Source organism: Ailuropoda melanoleuca, chromosome 14, assembly GCF_002007445.2.
Source record: "Ailuropoda melanoleuca isolate Jingjing chromosome 14, ASM200744v2, whole genome shotgun sequence".
Lineage (NCBI taxonomy): Eukaryota > Metazoa > Chordata > Mammalia > Carnivora > Ursidae > Ailuropoda > Ailuropoda melanoleuca.
Genome location: NC_048231.1, coordinates 47,566,217 through 47,593,755, shown reverse-complemented (window position 1 = coordinate 47,593,755; position 27,539 = coordinate 47,566,217). Strand labels below are relative to the sequence as shown.

Here is a 27,539-nt window from a genome sequence, read left to right as displayed (position 1 = left end):
TCTCCCACTCCCCCTGCCTATGTTCCCTCTCTCACTGGCTGTCTCTATCTCTGTCAAATAAATAAATAAAATCTTAAAAAAAAAAAAAAAGCCACAGCGGTGTTGTAGAGACGGGAAGGATATCCTAAGTTAATGCTAGCAATGGGAATTTCAAGCACAGCTCATAATAATATTAAATCCACTTACACTGGCGTTTTACGTTGATGGGAATATGTGCTTTATTGTCCTTTTCCAGTATTTCTTGAGCACCACAGTGCTACTTAGTATCAAATTAGGAATTTCTCTTTCTTAAAAAAAAAGAAACAATTTATTCTCACACCGCTCCAGTGACAGAATGAATGGCTTAATTTAACGTAGAATATGCAAATATAAATTTTTTAAAAGGAAGAAGAGGTATGAGCCTTGACAACAGGCAGTTAGGATTCAGATGTCGGCTCTGCTCCCGACAGTCGTGTCAGAGTCTGGGCCAACTCATGGGGACAATTCTCCCACGGCTCTCGTAGAATTAAATACGTCTATCTCCAAAGTCCTCAAAGTAGTGCCCGTGAGCCCCAGATCAGCTCTTGCTGTCACCAGTTGGAATCTGAGGACCAGAGAGGTCAACCACTGCGCACACGATCATAGCTTCTGGGAAATCGGTGGCACAGAGCCAAGGTCTGGCACTCCTTGGGGTCCATCCTTCTAGATTACCAAGGACAGGGGGCACACACTGCCTCGCACTGAGGTCAGGACTCCCTCCCAGACTCTCAAGAACGAGGCACGAAAGCAGCTGTGCTTTCTTAATTCTGGGCCTAAAGCAATTCCCCACCTAGACCTCGCGATCTAATTTAATCCTGACTGCTGCCACATTGCTTTCTTTATCCACTTTAATACACGTGGGAATCGAGTTGGATCAATAACCTTTGTCTCTTAATAACTATTGTTTTTATCTCTGAACTCAGATTTTGAGGTGGGGTGAGGGATTTTAAAAAACAAGGAATATTGCAGTAACATTTGTTAGACCAACATAGGGCTACCAAATTTTATGTTGCCAAATTAGATATTAAAGAACTACAAGCTGCCTCCACCAGTCATCGGCATCCCTCCAATAAAAGATAGGACATGTCAGCATTAACCCAGTGAAGGGACGTGACCTCAGAGGAAAACCCTGAGACCACAATACTCAAGCCATCTTGTCCAACCCACTCGATTTTTATTTTTTTTATTTTTATTTTTTTTAAAGATTTTATTAATTTATTTGACAGAGATAGAGATAGCGAGCGAGAGAGGGAACACAAGCGGGGGAGGGGGGAGGAAGAAGCAGGCTCACAGCAGAGGAGCCTGATGTGGGGCTCGATCCCATAACGCCGGGATCACGCCCTGAGCTGAAGGCAGACGCCCAACCGCTGTGCCACCCAGGCGCCCCCCAACCCACTCAATTTTTAATTCCTCAGGGAATGTGTCTTATTCCTCCTTAAACGTCCAGGTGAATGTTCTCTCGTGAAGTCAGTGTTCAGTAGGTGCTATTTGAAATAAAAGGATTAGCAAAATAGGATTCACTGTGGTACTGATAGGAAAAGCTGGCCTGACCCTTTAAAAATTCACAGCCTACCCCAGATACAGGCTCTGTGGCCTCCTTCTTCCCCCTTGCAGATCCCCAGTGTTCTGACATATTTTCTTTCTTCCTCGCATCAAAATTGCTCTGAGAAAAGATCTGACTTACATCTTGGTGTGAGTGTAAGTCACTATGTTCCATTGCTCAACAGGATTGCATTTTGAACCATAACGCTTATTATGAAGGGAATAATTCTAAGCTCCATTAAAGTAATTTCTTCCATAGCAGAAACCAGGAGAATATTCTGGGGAAGAGGAGCTTCTCAGTGATGCTGAAATTCTATTAAGGCAGGGGTGCTGACGAGGAGCCTGGGAATGTCGGGCCGTTCCTTAAAAGCTTATGCACAGAGGCTCCCGGCAGTTCCACTCCTGGATATTCACTCAAGAGAATTAAAAAACATACACCCAGGGGCGCCTGGGTGGCTCAGGCAGTTAAGCCTCTGCCTTCGGCTCAGGTCATGATCTCAGGATCTGGGAATCAGGCCCCCGCGTGGGGCTCCCTGCTCAGCGGGGAAGGATTGCATTTTGAACCATAACGCTTATTATGAAGGGAATAATTCTAAGCTCCATTAAAGTAATTTCTTCCATAGCAGAAACCAGGAGAATATTCTGGGGAAGAGGAGCTTCTCAGTGATGCTGAAATTCTATTAAGGCAGGGGTGCTGACGAGGAGCCTGGGAATGTCGGGCCGTTCCTTAAAAGCTTATGCACAGAGGCTCCCGGCAGTTCCACTCCTGGATATTCACTCAAGAGAATTAAAAAACATACACCCAGGGGCGCCTGGGTGGCTCAGGCAGTTAAGCCTCTGCCTTCGGCTCAGGTCATGATCTCAGGATCTGGGAATCAGGCCCCCGCGTGGGGCTCCCTGCTCAGCGGGGAACCTGCTTCTCCCTCTCCCTCTGCCACTCCCCATGCTTGTGCTCTGTCTCTCTCTGTGTCAAATAAATAAATAAAATATAGGGGGAAAACCTACATCCACACAAAAACTCAAACACAGATGTCCATGCCAGCATTATTCACAAGAACCAAAGAGTGCAAACCACCAAAATGTCCATCGAATGATGAATGGATACGCAAAACAGGAGCCTTCACACGATGGAATATTATTTGGAATGAAAAGGAATGAAGCACTGATTCATGCTACCACATAAATGAACCTTGAAAACATTATATTAGGTGAAAGAATCCAGGCACAAAAGGCCACATATTATATGATTCAGTTTCTATGAAATGTCCAGTTTAGGCAAATCCACAGAAACAGAAAATAGGTTACTGATGGCCAGAGGCCTTGGGGACAGGGGAAATGGAGAGTGACTGCTAATGGGTATAGGATTTCTTTCGGGGACAATGGGAATATTCTGAATAGGATAGCATTGATAGTTGTACAACCTTGTGACTGTACTAAAAACCACTGGAGTGTGTAATTCAAACTGGTGAATTTTATGTTATGTAAAACATATGTGATATGAATTATATCTCAATCTAAAAAAAAAAAGGAAGATTACGGAGGAGGGAGGGATTCAGGGCAGGAGAAACGATGGGTCAAGATTGGCTGCGGGGGGGGACCGTGTCCTTGCTGAGCCGGGGGTCCTCTTGTCAACGACAGAGGAAAGCCTTTACCTGCGTTTACAAGGCCTGCTTTGTCTAAGGGCCCCATCAGTCACAAATGCATGCCTCTCCAAATCTGCAAACACATACAAGCAAACGGGAGCCCGTGAATTATAAAGCGCCTATGGTATACAAATGAAAAAGGCTATGGTGATCTTTATTATACCATTTATCATGCAAGGAGTGGAAACTTGCTCAGGCTATTTCAAGAAAAGGGGAATTTTTTCTGAGTCTCTCTGGGAAACCACTGTTGAGTCAAAGGCACTGTGGGGACCAGCTCTTCTGTTCCTGCTGTCCGGCCATTTCAACTTTGCTTTCCCTGTCTTTTCTTATCCCTGGATCCTGACAGCAGGTGCATGCTGTAATCTGCAGGCCAGATCCCAGAGCAAACAGAGAGATCAGTTTTGCTAAAGGCCAGGCGGCCTGCCTCTGGCTGTGGCCTCACCTGCTGTCCCCGGGGCTCACAGGTCCAGTCAGTGGCCACCCCCACATCCTTGAGCAGAGGGTGTGGTAAGGTGGGGCAGTCAGCCCTGACTAGAGGAGTATGGGAACAGTCATTATAACTGAGGATCAAGTATTGTACTTTGGGGGAAAATGAGTGTCTTTGAAGCACCGAGCCAGCTGTGCAAATCACCAGAGATTATATTTTATCCAGAAGTGCCCGGTTCCCACTGTGAAAATTAAAAGACAATCTCTACTGCATTATCCCCCAAAATGCATTTCCTCTAAGTCCTAATAATAAGTGATTATGTAGTCATGGAAACAGCTATTTTGGGAGAAAGAAAATCAGAGAAAATTGAATCTTCAGAACAGGTTTATAAAATCAGCCTTTGCTTAATGTAACTTGAAACTCCACAGCTCACAGTGTCCATTCTTGGGCTTTGCACCAATTGTTTACGTGATAAGCACTTCTAGGGGTGCACCCGTTTGACTAATTGGTTTCAGAATACTCTCAAAGAGAGAGAATATTCCAGAAAGAAGAGTCCTGAGAAAGGCACAATGATTTTCTTCTGCGTCCCCGTCTGCCTTTGGCCATCTGTCAGGAGTTTGTTTCCCGCATTTACTCTCCAGCGCAGTTTGGTTCCCATGGCTCCCAAGTCCCAGAATCTAAGCTTTCGGGACAATCAGGAAATTATTAGCAAAAATGAAGTTTCAATTTCAAAGTTGATTTTTTTTTCCAGGTCATTTTAAAATAAGAGAAACTGTAATTTAAAATGTGTATGTTACTATGTACTAGTCAACTCATTAAACGTATACTCGACCGCCTGGGGCACATAAACATTCTCCTCTCACTTTGACCTTCCTCTTGAGCCGGATCTGTTGTCAGAGTTATTTTCTTGATCTGCAGAATTGGAAATGCTGCTGTTTATAGACCGTATACGCCACTTTTTTTTTTTTTGAGGTATGAAGAATAAATTTAGTGTCAGGACAAAGTAGTTAGACCAGATATCTCAGAATAAGTCGGTCAGCCCCTGCTTTGATCCATTTCTCCCATGCTCGTTTGGAACCCTTGCCCTGGGAAGGAATTTTGAAGGGGGCTTGTGTGACACACGTGCCTCCGTGTGAGCAGGTAGCCTACCCCCCTCCGCCCGTGTCTCCTTCGTGCTTCCCCTCGACCACACTCACAACACGTCTGACAGCGGGTGTGGGAGGTGTTTTCCCACACCAGGCAGTTCACCTCGACACCAGCTGGGTGTCCTCCATTCGGCTTGGTTCTGAGGCTGTCCACCTGCCACAGGTCAAGGGCTCGGTCCCATGAGCTTGCCCCCAGTCTCAAGCGATCGGCTGTGTACAGCTTCTGCCCTACAACTCACAGAACTCAGGGACACTGAGTTTACATTTGCTGGTCTGTCCAAGCCGACGGTAAAGGATACAGATGAGAAGGCTCGTGAAGAGTGTGCAGGGTGAGGTCAGGGAGGGTCTCGAGCCCCGGAGCGTCTGTCCCCATGGAGCTGGGATGTGTCATCTCCTGGTGCTTGCCCGCATTCACCAACCTGGAAGCTCTCCAAACCCCATCCTTATGGAGGCTCCGTCATGTAGGCCTGATCTATCCTTAACTCCGGCCCTCTCCCCTTCCTGGAGGGTGGGATAGCGGGGAGCCGGAAGTTCCAAGCTTCTAATGATGGCTTGGTCCTTGCTGTGACCGGGCGCATCCAGGAGCCCACCCGGAGTCACCTCATTAAAACAAAGGATGCTCCTGTCACACAGGAAGGTACAAGAGATTTAAGAGCTAGTGTCAGGAACGGGGGTCAAAGACGAAATATCAGAAGAGAAGACGCCTCTAGTGCTCTTCCCACTTAGGAATTTACAAAGGCGGGGGGCGTCTGCGTGGCTCAGTCATTAAGCGTCTGCCTTTGGCTTGGGTCATGATCTCAGGGTCCAGGGACTAAGCCCCAAGTCGGGCTCCCTGCTCCGTGGGGACCCTGTTTCTCCCTGTCCCTCTGCCTGCTGCTCTCGCTCTCCCTGCTTGTGCGCTCTCTCTCTCTCTCTCTGTGAAATAAATAAAATCTTAAAAAAAAAAAAAAAAAAGGAATTTACAAGGGTTTCAGAAGCTCTGTGCCAGGAATCAGGATCAGAGACCAATAGGTATTTTTTTTTCCTATTTTTCACCTGTGTAAACAAATTTTTTAAATCTTTCAGAAAACTACTCCTGTGGGTGGAGAATCCTGGTGGGTTCCCACACGTCACCTCATTGAATCGGGCTTCCTATAAAGAGACGATGCTGCCATGGGGCTACAAGTCCTGTCCCTTCCAGCAACTCACACTAGTTTCTGTTGTTTCCCATCCCCTAGATATTGTTAGATTCGTTTCGAGGGCTGTGAAAATCAAGCCTTTGAACTATATATAGTAAATAATAATAATGTTGTTGCTGCCTTAGGGCTGTATTTTGCCAATTGTTTCTTAGAAATAGAACCCTTGTCAAACAGTGTCCTGTGGGGGGTGCCAGTAGTGAGGAGGGGTCAGCAGCAGTGAGGAGCCCGGCGCGTCACCCTTAGCCTCTTCCGTGCTCCTTTCGGTGGCTCAGTTGGTGACAAGGAATACTCCACAGGGCCCAATTTAAAGACTAAGGCCAGTGGGCATCTGGGTGGTTCAGACGAGACAGTTAAGTGTCTGCCTTCGGCTCAGGTCATGTCCCAGGGTCCGGGGATCAAGCCCTGCATCAGGCTCCCTGCTTGGTGGGGAGTCAGCTTCTCCCTCTGCCCTTCCCCCTTGCTCGTGCTCTCTCTCTCTCAAATAAATAAAATCTTTTTTTTAAATACATAAAATTTTAAAAAATTGTTTGAATAAAGACTTAGTCTAGTTTCCAAAGTTGTAGCAGCAGGACCAATGCAATTTGCCTCAAATACCAAACCAAAGTCATATTTTATTGGAATAAATATATCAAACCAAAGTGGTATCTTATTAGACAGAAATTTATTTTAGATGTTCACATGGGTCACATTTACTTCATATAAGATCCATGTGGCCATTTGGACAAAAACAGAATTGAAACCCAGTGCTCATAGATGACAGCTGAGTCTTTCACTAGAGCTCACCGTCCAGTTTCTTGCTGCTGGGGAAAGGGTGTGTGGGAATACTCTGGTTTACGTAGATGAGTAACAGCAAATAGGAGCAAAACCAGGGTTGTTTGGTTTTTCTAATTTGCTTTGTAATCACAAGAATCATTTTAAGTTAAATGATGCCAAATGTGAAAAGAAGAGTAAGACATTCTCTTCCAAGTTGAGTTCCTAGCAGCCTCCTCACATTTCTAAACATAAATGCAAAGTCTGATAGACACGTAAATGTTTTGGTCTTTTAACTTTTAAATGCACAAAGATAGTCTTTAAGACGGAATTCTATTCCGTGCCACATTTTCACCTGCGGTGACGTGACAGTTGCTGTGTGACAAGAGCCTGGGCTCAGCATGGGGCGGGCTGTGATGCCGCGGGCCGCCGCAGAGTCCGAGTCCTGTGGGAACTTACCTTCGTGGCTATACTGAGGGTCAGGGGCCGCGCCGTCTGGACGATGGCCAGTGCCCTCCTACAGCCTTCCTGCCAAACAGCAGCACGGCTGCAAGACGTGGAAAATATGTGCATAACAGCTTGCTAGGAGCTGGGGTGCACAAGTGTTCACATGTGTCAAAACTCAGCAAAGGTACACTCAAGAGCTGTGCTTCTTTGGACCTCAATTTTACCCCAACGGAAAAAAACTGTGAACAAATACTGATGTCTAGACAAAGATCTGTGTGCTGAAGTATTTAGGAAGAAGTGAATTGCTGTCTGCAATTTCTTTGAAATGCATCAAAAGTAAGGTAGATAGATAGATATGTGATTTTTTTTAAGTATGGTAAAATCATGTATGGCAAAATCTAGATGGTGGGTGTTCAAGCATCCACTATAAAATTATTTCAATTTGTATGTTTGAAATGTGTCATAATAAAATGTAGGGGAGGGATAGACATGTGTACAGATGTGATCAGAAGTCTACAGAAAAATAAATTACATAGCAGTACAAGTTAACACATCCATGGTACTGCACACATTATAATATGCCACATAAGACATTTGCCTGTAGGAGCGTTTTTATTACAATTCTCTGAGTGTTTGCCGAATTCTTTGAAACACTTCCAAGGACCCCAAGGACCTCAGATTGAAAACCACTAAATATGAGTATGAACGAAGTGTACGGGTTCAGAGAGACTTACATGTGTGTCCCGGATTTCTAAGCTTCCAAGTGTAGCTGCAAGATAGCTAGCTCATAGTTGCAGAAATTCACCAGGTGGGCGCTGTTCTATGCACATTGCACAAGGTAACAAATTCATCCTCACACTAACCCAGAGAGGAGGAAACAGAATGGCCTAAGATTATACAGGACTACATCACGCCATAATATGACTTGATTTATCCAGGATTTCAAATCTTTTTTTTTTTTAAAGATTTTATTTATTTGACAGAGAGACAGTCAGCAAAAGAGGGAACACAAGCAGGGGGAGTGGGAGAGGAAGAAGCAGGCTCCCAGCAGAGGAGCCTGATGTGGGACTCCATCCCAGAATGCTGGGACCACGCCCTGAGCCGAAGGCAGATGCTTAACAACTGAGCCACCCAGGCACCCCCAGGATTTCAAATCTTAAGCCTAAGGGTGTGAGAGACTATGCTAGGTTAAAACCTCAACATTATGTGAGCTTCAAATGTGTGTCAGGCGCCACGAGATGCTAGATTGTAAAGATGATGAGCCCTGGCCCTAAGCTCATAAATAAGTGGATTTTCACAAGGGCACCCATTTCCTCAGCTTCTGAAGCCACTCTCATCTACCTTCCATTTCCATCCAATTCATACCATGAACATAGTTTGCAGATGAAAGCCAGGTTTTTTTATAGAGGTCCTCATGGTTCAAGGAAGTGAAAAGACAACCCAGAGAAGGGGGAATCAATTTATAAATCATGTATCTTTTAAGGGACTTGTATCCAGAATATATAAATAACTCCTACAGCTCAGTAATAAAAGGTTAAATAATTTTAATATTCATGCTTTCATCAATTTTAGAACAAGCAAAGATCAGAACAGACATTTCCCCAATAAGATATGTAAATGACCAGTGAGCTCTGAGAAGATGTTCAACAGCATTAGCCATTGGGAAATGCAAATCAAAACCATAATGAGATACCCCTTAACAGCGACTAGGAGGGCTGTAATTGAAAAGTCAAACGAAACCAAATATTGGCAAGAATGTGGAGAGATCGGAACCCTCAGATATTGCTGGTGGGAATATGAAATGGTACAGCTGTTTCAGAAGACAGTCCAGCAGAGCCACAAAAAGTTAATCACGGTGCTCCCACGTGACCCAGCAATTGCACTCCCAGATACATATTCAAGAGAATTGAAAACATACATCCATACAAAAACTTCAAGACGAATGTTCACAGCAGCATTATCCATAAGAGCCGACAAGCCAAATGCCCATCAGTTGATGAATGGATCTGCAAAGTGTGGTCTGTCTATACACTGGATTGTTATCTAGCTACGAAAAGGGATGAAACCCAAACAGGGAAGAACCTTGGAAACATTATGCTCAGTGAAAGAAGGCAGACACAGCAGGCCACATGTTGTATGATTCCGTTGCTGTGAAATGCCCAGGCCAGACATACAGAGCCAGAAAGTAGATTAGGGTTGCATAAGGCTGATGGAGGGTGAGGGGGGCGGTTGAGGAGTGACTGCCTGACGGGTATCAGGTTTCCTTTCAGAGTGATGAAAACGTCCTGAAAGTGATTATAGAGATGGCTGGGCCACTGTGAACAAGCAAAACACCGCTGAGTCATGCATTTCAAATGCACTTTAACTCGAGATCCCCTGTTGCAACTAGCTTGTTAGATCTGAACTTGGACGCCTCAGTAAAATTAATCTGGAGACTGCCGATCATTGGGATTTCCTAATTTCAGGACCTTTTCTATTTAATTCCAAGGCGGGGGAGAGACTCCATTAAAACGTGGGGAACGGTTGCTTGATTGAAGCTCACGTTCCTGGCCCTATACAGTGCATTCTGGTTCGTCTGCGCACGCGAACTGAGTGTGGTGACAGTAGTTATGCTGCGGGAAGCATTCAGTATAAGACTTACAACACTTCACATTTTGCACATGCTTCCTTTTTAAATCAGTTTAAGAGAGAAAAGAGAAGAACAGAAATGCAAAGGCAAAACACTGATTGAAAATATGATTCTCAGAGATGCTGAAAATATGTCTTTAATATCTCTAAAAAAGAATTGCCACAGAAGTTAGCAGGTAATTTTATCAGAGGTTGTTTCCGTGGCATTTTGAGTTACTTTTCTCCATGCAGAGCCTGACACCGTAACGACTCATTAAATATGTGTTGAATGAATAATAAATCTAATCGAGTTTTTAAAACTCTTTCTTATGGATGGTTCACGTGCCATTATTGACTGCTCACATGGAATTGTTGCTTACCACTGTACGTGGTAACCATGCCTGCCTCATAGTAGGTGGTCAGAAATAGTTGTTAAATGAATGGATTTTTTTTTAAAGATTTTATGTATTTATTCGACAGAGATAGAGACAGCCAGCGAGAGAGGGAACACAAGCAGGGGGAGTGGGAGAGGAAGAAGCAGGCTCATAGCGGAGGAGCCTGATGTGGGGCTCGATCCCATAACGCCGGGATCACGCCTTGAGCCGAAGGCAGATGCTTAACCGCTGTGCCACCCAGGCGCCCTTAAATGAATGGACTTTTATAACTTTTCCTTCTCTGTGTTCTCTACCATTCACAGTCACCATTCTCATGTATACAGAATCAGTTTCACTGGAAAGCTCAGATCAAGGCACGATATCTATTCAAAATAGCCAGAAAGTGGAAACAAGAAAAACGATGAATGGAGAAACAAAATGTGGTGTGCCCATACAATGGAATATTATTCAGCCGCTAAAAGGAATGAAATATGGATGGTTGCTACTACATGGCCTCCTTTAGGGCAGACGTGTCCACCATCTCAGAGAAAACTGTATACCGTAGCAGTACATTGTACAACCACTCCCCTCCTCCCAGTAAACGAGAATGTGTTCACGATATCAAGAAATTTAATTAAAGCCTTTAAATTGAATTTAGCAAGTAGGGAAGCTGCCCTTGGATAACACATCAAAAAAACAGGGAGAAAGAAAAAGCCTCCCTTGGAATAGTAGTTAGAATTATTACTACTGTCGGTGGTTAGAATTACATATCTTTCTTACACCAGACCACACTGATCACATAATAATTAGAATCTGTGATATCAGTGAAAAGCCATCTTTCTTTTTTTTTTTAAAGATTTTATGTATTTATTTGACAGAGATAGAGACAGCCAGCAAGAGAGGGAACAAAAGCAGGGGTAGTGGGAGAGGAAGAAGCAGGCTCATAGCGGAGGAGCCTGATGTGGGGCTCGATCCCATAACGCCGGGATCACGCCCTGAGCCGAGGGCAGATGCTTAACCGCTGTGCCACCCAGGCACCCCTAGAGACTACTTTTTTAAAAAAAGAATAAGTGCCATCGATTTTTCCTAAATCTGGATCTTTCCTTGTTTCAAGGAGGACTGGGAAGGCATATGGAGCCCCCCAGTTCTGTGAACATCTAGAACAAGGTAATCGATGCATTACTCAGCAACAAAAGTAATCCTGGACCATTCTTAAAGGCCAGGAGTATCTAGATTTAATCTTTAGCCTGTCATCAAATTGGTAAGTTACTCAGTGTAGAGAAGAAACAGGAGAATCCCTCTGTTAATACAGTCATAGATGCCAAATTAGACCATCAGGACATAGGGAATTCAGATACTCATAAGAGTGTTAACTCCCTATGCCACCATGAGAACCAATAACCCAGATATCACCAGTCTGCTCGCACAGTAATGTGGAAGCCCACTCAAGTGCAACTTTTCTAACTCTTTCTTGTTCTCATCTTTCAAACCTTGACATCACGTTAGCATAATGTGAGGTACAATGACTTTGCAATATCCCAAGGTTTGAGGACTCTTGGAGGTCTAAATTATAGTTGTGTTCCGAAATTAAAAAGGAATAGAAACAATTATATATGTAATATATAGAGTAACATATAAGAATGTAATGTAGTACTTGAAATGGTCACCAAGTGGGTATATATCCAGTGCTGTTTTCTTTGGAGGCATTCATACTTTCAACAGAAATTTACTAAGCATCTGTGTGTCCCAGAGGTTAATCAGTACCAAGTATGAGGTCAAGAACCAAAATGTCACCATGGAAAGATCTAAAAGGACAGGCTGCTACTGAGCAAATCACAGATATATACATAGATACAAATTGTGGTGAGTGAGTCAGAGTTCTAAAAGAGAATTCAAGGCGTAACATTTCAAAACTACTGGAAAACTACCTGTGAGAAGCAATAAAACTATTTTCATGTGTATTTAGTTCCTTCTTTTATTTTGGAATGTCTTTAGATTTAGCAAATGACTCTTTTCCAGTGAAATCAAGCTGTATGTCCTGCTTAAATATCTCAAGTTAAAACATTTGTATTGGTTCAAAGGAAGAAAGAAAAAGAATAGGCCATAGGAGCCAAATTAAAACATATTTTTCTTCTTCATTTTATGATAAAAATAATTAACTGGTTTGACCCGCAGCTTTCTAGAAATGTCTGTACTCTAATCAAAATTTTCTTACAGTCCCTAAGAAGAACGTTTCGACTTTGGCTGCGGGTGTTTTAAGGTGGTGTTACTACCGCAGAAGGTCTGACTAGTCCCAGGGTTGTAAACTGTATATAGAGGGTCCCGGACTTACAATACTTCAGCTACAACTTTTCGACTTTACAACGGTGTGGAAACAATACACATCAGTAGAAACCATACTTGGAATTTGGAATTTGGACCTTACCCTTGGTTAGCGGTGTGCAGTAAGCTCCTGTCCAGAAAGGCTAGGCAGCAGCAGTGACACAGCTCCCAGACAGCCATGTGCTCACAAGGGTAGTACACTTACAACCATTCTGTGCCCATAAGCCATTGTGTTTGTCACTTTCAGTACAGTACTCGGTCAATTACATGAGATAGTCAATGCTTGATCATAAAATAGGCTTTGTGTTAGATAATTTGGCCCAACTAGAGACTAATGGAAGTCTTCTGAGCGTGTTTAAGGTTGCCGAGGCTCAGCTATAATGTTCAATAGGTTAGGTGTACTAAATGCATTTTCAAATTAGGATATTTTCAACTTACACTGGGTTTTTTGAGATGTAGCATATTTGTAAATCAAGGAAGATCTGTATTCTTTCTTTGCACCATGAATTGAGTCCGGAAGATTCTCACGTGCAGTCAGAATTGCCATAGGACCAAAGTTTCCTTTGATAGTCTTTCATAAACTCAAAATAATCTCCCCTTTGCTAGATACACAAAAAAAGAAAGTATGCTAGTCAAAAACAGACCCTGAAGGTTTTCACCCTTGATGGAATGTAAAGAATGGAAAAACTTAGCAACAGAACATAGTAGGGAGTTGTCCAGGATTATTCCTAAGAATGTGGCTGGAATAACTGGATGAACAGAGGTGCCATTTAAGAAGTAGGATGAGTAGGTTTTAGAGGTTAGGACTGAGAGTTCAGTCAGTGGAAGGAGTTGCCAAACAGTCTGGCACCCCAAATTCTCCAGTGTTGGGAGACAGTTGGGGATACTGGAGCGTGGAAGGAAACCTTGCTCTAGAAGGGTAGAAGTGAGAGTGTTAGCTATAGGTCATACTGAACACAATGGGGATGGCTGGGGTATTGATAGGGGAGAGAAGGGGATGGGGCCTGGGGGCTGCTACCCCTGAGCTCAGGGGGAGGGAGGGGAGGAGCACTGGCCAAAGGTGAGGTTGGCCTCTTCCATGTTCCAGGCTGTCCTGATACCTGAAAATTTGGCTTCTGGAAGTCCACCCCAGCCCAGAGAGGAGACTTGCCATCCATCAGTGACTGTAGCGTCAGGCCATGTTAATTGCTTTTATCACCTTACTTAGGTCACATTAACCTCGCAGTCAGTGCAATTCCTCAATCTTCTCAAAAGAACAGCTTAATCACCATCTCCTTTTACGCCAAAGATGATTACTCTTTTATTCTTGTTAACTGATTGGACTCCGCCTTATTTTACTACTGGTCTCGCTGTATCCATAGAATCTTATTTTTTTTGAAAGATTTTATTTATTCATTTGACAGAGAGAAACAGCCAGCGAGAGAGGGAACACAAGCAGGGGGAGTGGGAGAGGAAGAAGCAGGCTCCCAGCGGAGGAGCCCGACGTAGGGCTCGATCCCATAACGCCGGGATCACGCCCTGAGCCGAAGGCAGACGCTTAACGACTGCGCCACCCAGGTGCCCCCATAGAATCTTATTTCTAACGCTTAGCAGATGTGTGGTCTCAGGCCAGTTGCTTAGCTCTCTGTGCTTCGGTTTCCCGAGCAGTAAATCGGAAGTGTTAGTAGTATCCACCCCATAGGGTTCATGAGGATGAGATGAGCTTATTCATGTAAAGTGTCTAGAACAGTGCCTGGCATATTAGTACTTAATCAGTGTTCGTTATCCTCATCATCCTCATCTATCAGAGTTTCTCGTAATTAAATTCCAGAACCTCTCGCCTAGTTAGTATTTGTCATTAGGCAAACTATGGAACATGTCAAGGAACCGCTTTGCTAGCAGCAAGGAACCCAAAAAGGAAAGGGAGGGTGGGTTGTTGGGGTGGAGGGCAAGCTGAGAAGGAGACGTAGGCCCTCTATCCCCACTGCAAACTGATTTATTCCCTTTTATTTGCTTTTCATATTGTCTCTAGCAGTGTCTCATGTAAAGAAAGAGTTCTACTACTCGAGGCAAAAAAAGTAATCTTGGATATGGCGCTAACGAAGATAATGTTCGAGCTTCTCTCAACCACAATTCAATTCAGCAAGGCTTTTTGAACTCAGTGCCTGCTATGTGCAGAGAGATGGCTGGGTTCCTTGGAGGGAAAGGAATAAGGTTGTTCTCTGCTTCCATGTGGTTCAGAATATAGTAGGTGCCCTGAACCCAGAGACCCCCAAATCGGGAGTTATGTCCTGTGTGCTAGGGCGGAGATACAGAGTACAGGGACAGCACAGAGGAAGGGGCCCCTGGGAGGCTTCATGGAGAAGGTGGCTTTTGAGAAAGGGCAGGATCCCAACAGGCAGAGATGCATGGGGTGTAAGCCCAGGCAGCAGGGGCAGTATATGCAGAGGGGGGAGCTTCGAGCGTACCTCATTCTCCCCACTGATCAAATGACGCAAATGACCCTAGACTTCCATGCTTCAGTCTGGTTTGACTGGCACATAGGGGAAGAAGGAAAGGAAAAAAGGTGGGGACCCATATGTCTCCTAGAGAAGTTCAGCGTTTATGCCCAGGTTTTGGAGCAAAGGAGTGATATAATCAGTACTGTGTTTTTGGAAGATGCATGTGACGCCAGCACTCCTTTATTTTGTGGTTCAAGACTATTGGCAAGTTACCACAGGAAAGGGACGGCAAGACACCTGATTAAAATTCTCTCTAAACAGAATTAGCTCTCAGTGTTCATCTTCAACCTAGCTCATTAGGGCAGGTTGGGCCTTCTTATATTTTGTTATTGCCTGTACCTGAGGAATCTTTCTAAAACAAAAAAACTACAGCACACATTGCTGCCATTAGAAAGCCTGAGTTTTTAAAGAGTATAATACATAGTGACAGTTCTGATGTATGCCAGTGGGTGTGGGTCCCAAAACCTCACCACTCTCTGCCTGCATGATTTAAAATGACAACGTAGCCTGTCAAACTGAAATGTGAGTGAAGTTCCTTGGATATTTATAAAGCATCAAATAGATAGAATTGTGTCAGCAAAAGATGGGTCCTTTTATTACTAAACCACACAAGGATTTTTGGATGATAGTTTCTGGCAATACATCTATAAGCTGAACTTAAAGCTACAGTATGAAAACGGTGGTCCACGGTTGGGAAGGTGTCTTCACCCACTGCAGTAAAAGGGTATCAGAATACCCCAAGCAACTCAATGATGCAACTTCTGTTTTGTTTTGTCAACGAATTAATGATCCACGGTTTCAGGTTCCCCTGAGAAAGTGGCAGTTACCCGTGCAAATAAAGCAAGCATTAGTCTGCAAACCTACTTGACGGTTTGCCGGTTTTCAGACGTTTTCCCAGATACCTTAAGGCCTGCCAGTTTGGAGTCAGAGATCGTTTTTACGTGTAGCTCTGGACATAGCCTGCCTACTTCAATAGATAGGTTCCCAAGCGTGCGTGGACACCAGTCTTCGTGAATTTACTAATGCTTAAATGCTTTTGAAACTGGGGGTGGAGAGCAAGCGCCATAAGCTACACCCGCAACGTCCGGCGCAACCCGGCCGCGTCTGCATGGTCCGGCCCGAGCCCCGCCTCCGGGGGCGCCTCCTGGGCCTCTGGGTTCCGCAGGCCCCCCCCATCCCCCGCCTCCTGCAGGCCCCGCCTCCTGCAGGCCCCGCCCCGGCGCCGGGCTCTGACGTCACCGTCTGCGCCGCGCGCCGTAGAAACAGGAAGTGGGACCAAAACAAAGGAGCGGCGGCCGGGAGCGGACCTGTTTCTTTTTCCTTCTTCGGAGCTCGTTTTGGCCCTGGCCACCGACCCGAAGGAGCCATCCGGCTATGTCCAACATGGAGAAACACCTGTTCAACCTAAAGTTCGCCGCCAAAGAACTCAGCAGGAGTGCCAAAAAATGCGACAAGGAGGAAAAGGCCGAAAAGGCCAAGATTAAAAAGGCCATTCAGAAGGGCAACATGGAAGTGGCGAGGATACACGCCGAAAACGCCATTCGCCAGAAGAACCAGGCGGTGAATTTCTTGAGAATGAGTGCGCGGGTCGATGCCGTGGCTGCCAGAGTCCAGACGGCGGTGACGATGGGCAAGGTGACCAAGTCGATGGCCGGTGTGGTTAAGTCGATGGATGCGACGTTGAAGACTATGAATCTGGAGAAGATCTCAGCTTTGATGGACAAATTTGAGCACCAGTTTGAGACGCTGGACGTCCAGACGCAGCAAATGGAAGACACGATGAGCAGCACGACTACGCTGACCACGCCCCAGAACCAAGTGGATATGCTGCTCCAGGAAATGGCAGACGAGGCTGGCCTAGACCTCAACATGGAGCTGCCGCAGGGGCAGACCGGCTCCGTGGGCACCAGCGTGGCTTCCGCCGAGCAAGATGAACTATCCCAGAGACTGGCCCGCCTGCGGGATCAGGTGTGACGACAGAACCCATTCTGAGGTTTCCTGGCCGTAGCCACCTTCCGAAATGCTCTGTATGTTAGTGAGATATTAAACAGTAGAAACTGAACATGCCAGAATGCTGAAATGCGCTTAACTTAAGATGCTTCTACCTTTGGGTTTACAGTGCTCTTCGGATACACTAAGAAATTCCAGGCTTCCTCCATCTTAACTGGATTTTCAAGTTCCGTATAGCTTGTGATGTGTATTTTTATAGCTGCCTCTTAACAGAACTAGTTAATTTGGTGTGTATGAATCTTTTTCAAAAATTTGGTCAAAACTCTTGTTCCGTGTATTCAGTTTTCTGCCTGAATTTATCAAAATGGAACTTTTTTTTAATTTAGTGTAATTGGTAATATCTAGAATTGACAGGTGGTGCATAAAAATGAAAGAGAGGAGAATGATTACTTAGATTGATTACAGGGCTATCAACACCTCATTCAACTTTAGGGACAGTGCTGTTTCTCTGTATTTTTTTTTTCTTTGCCATCACATCCAGACTACTGTTATATTATCTGTTCTCATAACTTATACTAAAATCATGGTAGGGCCTTCTGCATAATACTGTGTTACTGTTTATGTTCCACAAATTTTTATGTGGTAGTTATCCTTTTATAACTGGAAAAAACGCCACATAATTTCATTTATTATGAGGAAAAACTGCTCTTTTATATTTTCACATACTAAAGACTTTTTCAAAAGATACGGTTGAACATGACAGTTTCAAATGAACATCTTGAACACATTTCTAGTTTGTTTTCCTATTTCAACACTTTAATTAGACTTGTCATAAAGTATGTTAATTAGCATGGCAGTCATATTCCTCTAACATTGCCAAAGAACTGTTGATTGGTTTGAGAAAACCCTGAGGCGGTGTGTTTGTAGGTTTTCTTTAATTGTTAATAACCAAAAATAGATATAAAATTAGGACTGCTTTTTAAGTTCTAATTATTTGCATTTATTATTTTCTTTTAAAGCAACAACTTGTTGAGAAAAACCTTAGAAATACAAGTTGGATGGTTTTCTTAGCCATGCAAATAACTTAAATATACGTGCAGCCAGCTGGAAGTCTGGGAAGAGGGAAAGATGGAGAATGGGACAGCAGGCTTGACCCTCCATCTGTGCTGCCTTTCGTCTTTCTGGAACAGCAGTGTGTATTCTCTGGCTGCGTAGTAAAGCCTGTAGCCACCACTTTCTCATAGACTCCAAACATGGAGAACAGCAACTTACTTATTCCTTGGCGAGTATATTAATCTAAGTCAAATACTTAAGGACGTTTGAAATTCCCCCTTTTCCTTCACTGGAAGATTTCCCCATAAAAGAATTCCAGTGTTTCAGAAGATACTTACAGGGACTTTTTCAAGCCCTTTGAAAGATTCATGACCAAATAGTCACTATTACATTTTCCAGTATGAATGAGTGTGTTCAAAAAAAAAAACAAAACAAAACAGGTATATGCAGATGAGGACTGACCCTCATATTTAAGTGTCTTTACAGCTGACTGGGTGTTGTTCCAAAGTCTTCCATAAGGGACACCTGTCGATTGTCTGCCCTATATCTTCTTTCTAGAACTCTCCCCTTTTGGTGTCTCTTCTCATCCACATGGTTGCACAGAAAAAGCTATGTGAGTATAGCATGAGTTGTAACCCCTCTTTAGACTGGAAAAAATAATTACAACTTAAACTATAGCTAGTGTCAAATCCTTTGGTAAGTTAAAGACCCTTTTATAGTGCAGATATGCCCAACAAAATTAATATATTTTGTGAGATTAAACAATGCTTGTATATGCTTGAACTTTCTTAAAATATGTTCATTTCAAACTATATGAATGTACATTTTTATGAACCATAAATATTTTCAAAAGCATACCAGGCCCATGAATTATTTCCTCACTTTTGCAGTTGATGAAATGCTGAAATGTAAGCCACAGAAGTTGGTCAAATAAATCATTTTAAACTGCATGTTACTGCATGTGAGTGTGCATCCTGTTTAAAAAACTGTTTAAAAATAAGTATTCAGAGGTAGATTTGATTCAGAAAGCCTGGTATTTTTCCAGACTCCCCCTTACCACATTAATTTCTGTTTTGTTAACATGGAATTTCCATGTATATTTCTCGAAACCCTAGCTATTACTTCTTTGCCATAATAGTTTCTTCATTGTAACAAGATTCTTCCTCATCTTGAAACTAACCTGGGCTAATGATAGATATTATTTACAAAAGGCTCAAACGTGCCGAGGTTCCAGTTGATCTTCCATACAGCTACTAATACAATTTTGTCTTTTATTTCTCCTTTTTTATTTTCTGCCTTCACATGCACAGTTTTAACATGGATTTGGAACATACTTTTATTTTATGAACTAGTAATTTCAGTTCAGCTAATAGGTGCGCAACTGCAAAAGTCTGACTAAAGCTGTTTCTTCTGGAACTGTTAATGCATATGTGTGCCCTTCAGATGGAGGCATGCTGAGTCCTGTCCACCATGTGCCTACCCTGTGTCCTGGATTTGGCAAAGAGCCACCTAAAATAAGCACCAGTTTGATAACCTTAGTAACTGAACAGAGTCTCAAGCTAGCCAAACAAAATTTCACATCATAAAGCAGAAGCGAGGGACCTTGTGTTCTAGATGCTTCCTTTGTAATATGCATGCCATTCTCTAGGAGGCTTTTCTATCGCCAAAATCCAAAGCTCAAGGCCTTCAGTACTATCGGCAAAAAAGCTGCAAGCCAGGGGACATTGAATAAACTGATGAATAGCCACTTGTAATTTTTTTTTTTTAATCAACTAACGCATTAGTAAAATACCTGCCTGGTTTAGCTGGGTTTGTTTTTCTACAACTAGATGGTAAGACAATGTCTGCCTTTGTCACGGTCACTGGGCCTGGTGTGGTCCCCAGCTCAGTTCGCTCCTGGTTGTGTCCCTGGAGTGAATGCATAGCTCCCTTAGGGCTCTCACCCGTGATCATGCCTAGAGCTAATGACAACGTACACAGTGTGTGGTAAAGGGGGTGCAGTGGGCACTTGGCCAGAGCCCTGTTGTGTCTCCTCGGAAGCACCGTGTCCTTTTCCTTCAGAGCATTTCCCCTAATTGAAATATTCGCTCCTTTGGGGTTTACACATCCTCCCACCCTCTTGAACGTAGCAGGACAAACAGCTCAGCAGTTTTTATTCAGAATGACTGAATACAGTAAAAGATTCAGAATAAAGTATATCAGATGTTGGCTATCTGGGGCTTCTTTCTAGAGAAAAGGAAAAAAAGACACACTTCTGCCTTAAACAGTCCTCAGTACAGTTAGGTAGATAAACCATACGCGTAAAGAGAAAAATGGACATGAGTGTATACAAATGTTACAAAGTCATCAAGATGAACATTTAAGATTAGCGCACTTGACACACAGGAAGTTCTTTATACCTTGACTTTTTTAAGAAGGGAGTAAGTCAGTATAAGGCAGTAGCCCATGCTAATCAAATTGTGAACATTAAATAGAGAATTTGGAATCAGGTCAGTGGTGGTTAGAACTGGCTTCTTAGCAAGAGGTAGGGTTGAATCTGGGGCTTCAAGGAAAGAGGTGGGAATTACACAAAGGTCGGAGAGGCCCAAAGGCATACGGGGATTTGAAAGGAGTGGAGGACTTGTTCAACGTCAAGACATCAAAAAGAGTGAAGAGATTGGACAGGTAGGGAAGGGTTTGGAAGCCAGGCTGAAAATATGAACTTTACCCTGCGGAAGGGAGGAGGAGCGTGAGTCATCAAACTATATCATCCCGGTGAAGCGAGCTAGAGCCTAGAGCAAGGTGGCAGGAAAAACGGAGAGGAAGGAGCAAGGTGGCAGGAAAAACGGAGAGGAAGGGTGTTCCGTGATCGTTGACATACACAAGGATCACTGAGTCGCTGGGGACACTGCGGTTCACAACCACCTGCGGATACAGCTCAGCTGCAAATCCTCATTCCCAAGGTCTGCAGGTGCTGCTGCTGCTGGTCTGAGAACCCTCTTCTAAGTAGCCTGGATCGTAACCCGCCGCAGGTCACAACTGCCCGGTACTTTGTCACCGTATCAGTAATATTTTTCTCCTCCACAGTAGTTTTAGATCATGTATATTAGCATCAGGAAGTAAATTTCAGTAACGGGAGAGAAGTTTCTTACTAAGCTTTGACAGAGTTCCAACTTGCTACATTTTCACAAACAAAATAATTACGGATACTTTTTAATTACATTTGGTTGGTGCTTTTTCTCAGATCTCATTGTTTAAAGGTATTTAACAGAATGGTTTTCATCTTTTCATGATCCCTTGTCCCCCTTCATGATCTACGCCATGGGCATAAGGACTCTGTGACTTTTGAGTCATTTTAGTGGGGTAGCAGACCGCAGATGAACGGCTGTTTTGTGCCAGTCAAGCAGAAGGGGGATCTAAATGACAAGAATAAAAATGTTTCTGCAAACATGAATACCCTCAGCTGTAGCAGGAAATAATGGGGAAATCGAAGTAAATTGCTTTTTAACTATTGTTTTACAGAGTCCGTATCATTATGGTGACTTTTTATAATTACAGCTCGGTATTGTCTTGCAACTCTGTATCTAGTGTGAGTGAACTGTCTCCAAGTTTGATTCTTAAATCTGGTTAATTTTTCCATTAGAGAGGCCGTGGCATATTTAAGAAGACAATTTTACTAACCCTTTAAAATGTAGTCATACAAAATTCTATGTATGATTTAGAAGACCCTTTTATTTATTTTTTTTAAGATTTTATTTATTTATTCAACAGAGATAGAGACAGCCAGCGAGAGAGGGAACACAAGCAGGGGGAGTGGGAGAGGAAGAAGCAGGCTCATAGTGGAAAAGCCTGATGTGGGGCTCGATCCCATAACGCCGGGATCACGCCCTGAGCCGAAGGCAGACGCTTAACCGCTGTGCCACCCAGGTGCCCCTAGAAGACCCTTTTAAAATTCATCTCTCTCTAGATACTATCCTTGGAGCTCCAATTTTAAGCACTTCTAAAACATGCTGGAAAATACACTGATTGAACCAAAGACTAAGGCAAGAGCCTGGCAGAAATCGACTACTATAGATTTCTCTTTCATTCCTTTATGCCTTAGAGAGTCTTTCAAAGAACTGGGGGACACATTCACATTCAGGGGGGAATTTTCACATTTTATTTTCGCGGCACAAATTTGAAATGCATGAACTCACAATACAATTCAGCATCAGTAACGATGCAGAAGGGACTCATGGAAATGTTCAGTGATGCCTCTGGGGTCTCAGATCATTAAGTATCAGAGCCGGAAGGAACTTTGAATATCCATCCTGGAGATTAGGGATGGGAACAAACTTGACATCTTTGCCTTTGTCATTGGCATCTCCGAACTGCTTATTTTTAATAACATTCCATAAGGTACTCCCACCGCTTCCTTTGGAAGGCAGTCTTTAATCACATTATCAAGAACTTTTGATGTATTTTTTAACCACATTTCATTGTTTCTACTTACACTAGTTATTACCATCTGAACCAATTCACCCACCTACCTCCAACCTGTGTGCATCCTGTTTGAAACTGGTTGCTTCCTAAACTCTAACTATAGCCAAAGGCTCCATATTTAATTTAATTTTCTAGCCCCTTTATTTGGAGATGATTGGTTTCTGTATCACGTGTTCAGTATTATATGGCTCCTGCCAAGAGGACAGACCATCTCTGAATCAAATTAGGGTATCCTGCACAGTGTCAGGGAAGCAGCTCATCTCCCCACCAGACCCACCTGGTTGTCTGGGCTACAGACCAGAGCCCCCTTTTCCGGAGCTGCAAACTCTCTCACTCCGTCACAGAGTCTTTCTGCCCCTTTCCTGCTAGATGGTCGGGAACTCACTGAGTTCTTCGGAGGCGCTCTCCACTCCGCCAAATTCAAGGCCACCAAGGACTGAGCCAAACTACAGGCCTCAGGCAAGCCAGGCCCCTCCCTGGGGCCTCCCACGTTTCCCCAGCTCCCAGGGGGGCCCCTCCTGTGGCACTTGCAGGGTTGTCTGCACTCTGTCCAAACTCCTCCCCCTCGGGAACTAGCTCTGCCCCCAGCCACTTCACCCACCTTCTGGTGGGCACGCAGGAGCACCCACCGTGGCTCACGGCACCCACTCCAGAGAGGCCCCAGGCAGATCACGGTCCGTGTGGCTTCTCCGCTGCCTTACCACTGGGCCATGGTTCTGCAGTCCTTCTCCAGGGGCAGATGACTCTCCGACAACTCCCACGGCAGGCGGTGCCGTCACAGACCCACCCACCACCACCATGGCTGAAATGACCTCATTCCTGGTGCGGTCCTCCTGCCACTTACTGTCTCTGACAGGAAATCCCTACCGCCCGCGGACCCACTCTTGCCCCTTCCTGTATTCTGCTTGAGGCTTAGCGGCACCGGGGGGGCGCCTCTGTTGCAGCTCTAAGGGAGGCCTTGGTTGTGGAGCTGCTGGGCCTTGTGCACAAGGGTGCATGGATGAAGGGCCGCCAAAATGTCACCCCAGCACCAGGCCACCATCCTGGACCACTGGGGGCAATCTTTAGCTCTTCAGGAGGAAGGAGATACAATGGCCAAGGGAATTAAGTGATCTTAATGTGTCTTTGGCCTCCCTCTTGCCCATGCTGGAAGCATCTCATGGGCCTGCCATGCAGGCTGGTGGAGGCAGCATGTGGAGATGGGAGGTGACACCTGTCTGGCACTGTGCAAACACCCACAAGCATTAGCGCATTAGAGGAAGGCCCATCATCACTTTACTTCAGCAAAGGAACCCAAACCATGCTGAGTGGGGCAGGCAAGGAAGTTGGCCGTGTCCCTTTAGTCTGAGGCACATTCACTCTCCCCAGGGCTGGAACCTCACCCACAGCCAGGAGACCAGGGGCCACTCAAAGCCCTCCCTCTCCTATACATTCTCCTTTGCTTTGAAGCCCTTGCTGCCCACTCTGTCTCCAGAGGTAGTCCTTCTCACCAGCTCACCAGTCCCCATGTCCTCCTGTGTCTTGGAAATCTCCGCAGTGTCCACTATGGCCTGGGCCTCTCAGCCACCTGCTCACTTTACCTCTTCCAGCTGCGGGAGGACGAGGGGGAGCAGACATTCATTCATCGAACAAGGATTCAGGGACCAGGCCTGTGCTAGGTGCTGGGGACACCTGGGCCAACAAGACACAGACTTGCCCCGTGGGTCTTGCATTTTGGAGGAAGAAATAGATAATAAACGTAAGCAAGTGAATGTGAATCATGTCAGGCCGTGGCAAGTGCCACGTAGAAAAATAAAGTGTGGTTGGCCTGGCAATTTCAGCTGAGATGGCCAGGGCGGCCTCTCTGTGAGAAGGACAGCAAGTGCGTCCCCGTCTTCCTCCACATGCAGATACAATGTGACTTCCTTTCCCTCCACGCTCGTCTCCCCCCCACATCGTGTGTTCTCCAGGTGAGCTCACCAGATGAAGCCTGCTGACACGCGTACACTCACGCATGACTTTCAGATCTTATTAGGAACTCCCTGCACTAAAGGAACATCTCTGATCACCCACGTTGTATTTACACTGCAACATGGCCTTCTGCTACTAGCTTAGCCTTGAAGGAAGCCCCGTGCCCCTTCCCAATATCTGAGCACCCCCTCACCCCCAACTGTGGTCAAGAGGGAAGAGGGAAGGGGCACCTGGGTGGCACAGCGGTTAAGCGTCTGCCTTCAGCTCAGGGCGTGATCCTGGCGTTATGGGATCGAGCCCCACATCAGGCTCCTCTGCTGTGAGCCTGCTTCTTCCTCTCCCACTCCCCCTGCTTGTGCTCCCTCTCTCACTGGCTATCTCTATCTCTGTCGAATAAATAAATGAAATCTTAAAAAAAAAAAAAAAAGAGGGAAGAGGGAAGGCAGAGGTAAAAAAAAAGGAAAAGGAAATGCAGCCTTAGCCCCTCAGTCAGGAATGGTATGCTGTCTAGGCAGGCACATACTTGGGGAAGAAGGGCAGAACGCACCCCAGTTCCCCCACCTGCCCCTGCCCTCCTGTGCTCCTGTGACTGTCCCATCCCCGTGGCCCACCGCCCAGGAGAAAGCTACCGAGAACACTTCTGAGCATGTGCTGGCTTTCTTTTCAGCTTCCTGGAGAGAATCGACAGCGTCAGTTTGGTGGACTACACACCCACAGACCAGGTATGTGAGGCAGAGTCCGCAGCCACCTGCTTGAACTTGGAGAGATGAGAGGGATGCTCACTGTTACTCACTGGGGCTTTGTAAATGGATTAAGGGGCAAAATCTATAAAACAGCTACTTCCTGCAGTTGTGCCCACTGTCCCTGCGTGTGCACAGGGTGTATTTACTGTGCCCTGTGATTTGGCCCCTGACTGAGCTCCCTAAACTGTACTAGATTTCTAAACTGCCAATATGGAAATAATTTAATCTGCGGAATAGGAACGCGCAATTCCCATTCCTCTTGGAGCTGTCCACAAAAAGCTCAACCTTTGCTTCTCCAACTTCAGCCACTCTTCCATTCCACTGCAGGCCCTGGCCTGGGGCACATACCGCAGGCATGCTCTCCAGGTGTGACGCACAGCGTGGTCTTTGGGTTGCGCTGGATGAAAGTGCCCCGCTGCCCATTTGTAAGTAGCAGGGAGGGACCTTCTGTGGCCCCTGGAACCTTTGGCCATCAGGCATCTACAAAGACTCGGATCCCCCTGAATTGCTCAGCTTAGGAGCCCCCAGACCCCTCTAGAGCTAGTGAACTCCAAGGAAGCTGGGGTGCTCCATTCAAACTGCCTCTCTGACACCCCCCCCTTGTCTGTGTCCCCTGGAGGGCCTTGGCTGTGGGCTCTTCCTGGTGGCTGTCTCTTCTCTGCCTCCCCTGGAAGCCTGAGCTCCTCTCTCCCCAAATCCGCATCTCTGTGAGGCTGACCCCAAGAGCTCAAAATAATCCGACAGAGCAATCGAGCCTCCCGTCAGCTGCGCCTAGGACAGGATGCCCTGGGACAAGTGCAGAAGTGATTAAAAAAAGAAAAAAATTCCTAAAGAAAATAAAAGCACAGCTATTATGTCTCTAAGACCAAACCAGTACATTAATTGTAACTTTCTGCTTTGGAGGGTGCGGGGGTGGGGGGGGCAGAGTATCTGTCTGACTTTTTAAGTAGTATTGTCTCTCTCCCAATTGGAAGAAATGATTATTTGAAAAACCTGGTTATTGCAGTGGCGTTCAGCGCTTTCCTTCTGAAGGAGAACAGTGATGCCACTTGGTTTATCTTCTTGTTCTCAGGACCTTCTCAGGTGCAGAGTCCTGACATCAGGGATTTTCGAGACCCGATTCCAAGTGGACAAAGTAAACTTTCAGTAAGTCGTTGAGAGCAGGCCTGCCGGAGACGGGGTGCCGGACGCCCCCCTGGCCGCCTGCTGGGGCCCTAACAGGGTCAGGGAGCCTGGCCTTCTGCCCGTGGGCCCTGGGCCTTCAGTCATCCCAAATGTGCCTCACTGCCCTTCTGGATAAGTCCATACACACACTGTGGCCCTAAAGGGCATGCAGTAAGTTTAGGGTCAGGAGGACGGTGGGAGCCAGGGCCACCTGAGGTGACAACTGTGCAGTGATGTTTGGGTAGGTCCAGAGCGGCCACTCAGGAAGGGGGGTGCCCCATGAAGCCCAGCCTGGTGACTACAGGGTGAGGGCTGTGACCCCAAGAAACAACGGGGTATGGACTCCTGGGCCCGGCAGTGATCGGAACCTCAGAGCGGGAGGAGCCGTGTGCCGCGGCCACACAGGGAACGGTGCCACCGGCCGGGGGCCGTGGCAGAGGAGAGACACAGAGGGGGTCTCGCCTCACATGATTGTGTCCCGATGTTCCTCCACAGCATGTTTGACGTCGGTGGCCAGAGGGACGAGAGAAGAAAATGGATCCAGTGCTTTAACGGTGATTGCTCTGCTTTCTCAACAATAGAGATGAGTTCTTAGCTCATTCCTGCTACTGCACTGAAGCAGCTCTGAATTCGATCCTCTCTTCCATGCCTTAAATGGGAATCTCAGCCAGAATCGAAGCGTCCAACTTTACATTTAGCATTGGCTCATATGGGGACATTAGGGAAACACACAGCACTTCCTTAAGGCATTCTCATGATCGGGGGTGGGATGAGTAGCAGTTAGATGTGGGCTTTATCGCGACCACACAGTGGCTTTCTGTCTAACGGAGACGCTTCCCCCTCTCTCTTCTCCCACGAAGACGTCACGGCTATCATTTATGTCGCGGCCTGCAGCAGCTACAACATGGTGATCCGGGAAGACAACAACACCAACAGGCTCCGAGAGTCCCTGGACCTCTTCGAAAGCATCTGGAACAACAGGTGATAAAAAAAATAAGAAATTCGTTGCACCTCTGAAAATTGCAAATTTTCTTTCATTAAAAGTACCACTCAGCTCACTTTCATTTTTCTTCTCCAGGCATATTCATTCTTTCTGTCCTGATAAATCCAGAACCGTTAGCAGGATCTCTTTTGGTCCATCTCATGTCTAGACACACCTGATATGGGGAGTGTTCTTTGATGACACTCTGATAGTGCTTTGTCAAGAAAATTTAAATACCTGTTTTCAGAGCTCAAGGTTATATCTAGGGTTCAAACTGGTTTTGTTTGGTTTTTGAAGTTTAGA

The 27,539-nt window shown here is 45.4% G+C and overlaps 2 protein-coding genes across 2 annotated transcripts in view; both read left to right on the top strand.

The window, feature by feature from the left end:
* The window catches only part of GNAL (G protein subunit alpha L), a 39,301-nt gene that overhangs the window by 2,565 nt on the left and 9,197 nt on the right, over positions 1 to 27,539 (top strand). The window contains exons 2-5 of the mRNA XM_034642140.1: positions 25,015 to 25,069; positions 26,163 to 26,236; positions 26,750 to 26,808; positions 27,115 to 27,235. Of these exons, the coding sequence (XP_034498031.1) occupies positions 26,751 to 26,808; positions 27,115 to 27,235 (179 nt within the window). The 5' untranslated portion in view covers positions 25,015 to 25,069; positions 26,163 to 26,236; position 26,750. The remainder of the gene's footprint in view (positions 1 to 25,014; positions 25,070 to 26,162; positions 26,237 to 26,749; positions 26,809 to 27,114; positions 27,236 to 27,539) is intronic.
* CHMP1B (charged multivesicular body protein 1B) lies at positions 16,187 to 18,886 on the top strand. The gene has a single exon (XM_002929430.4). It carries the CDS (start codon positions 16,308 to 16,310, stop codon positions 16,905 to 16,907), a length of 600 nt encoding a protein of 199 aa, XP_002929476.1. The 5' UTR covers positions 16,187 to 16,307; the 3' UTR covers positions 16,908 to 18,886.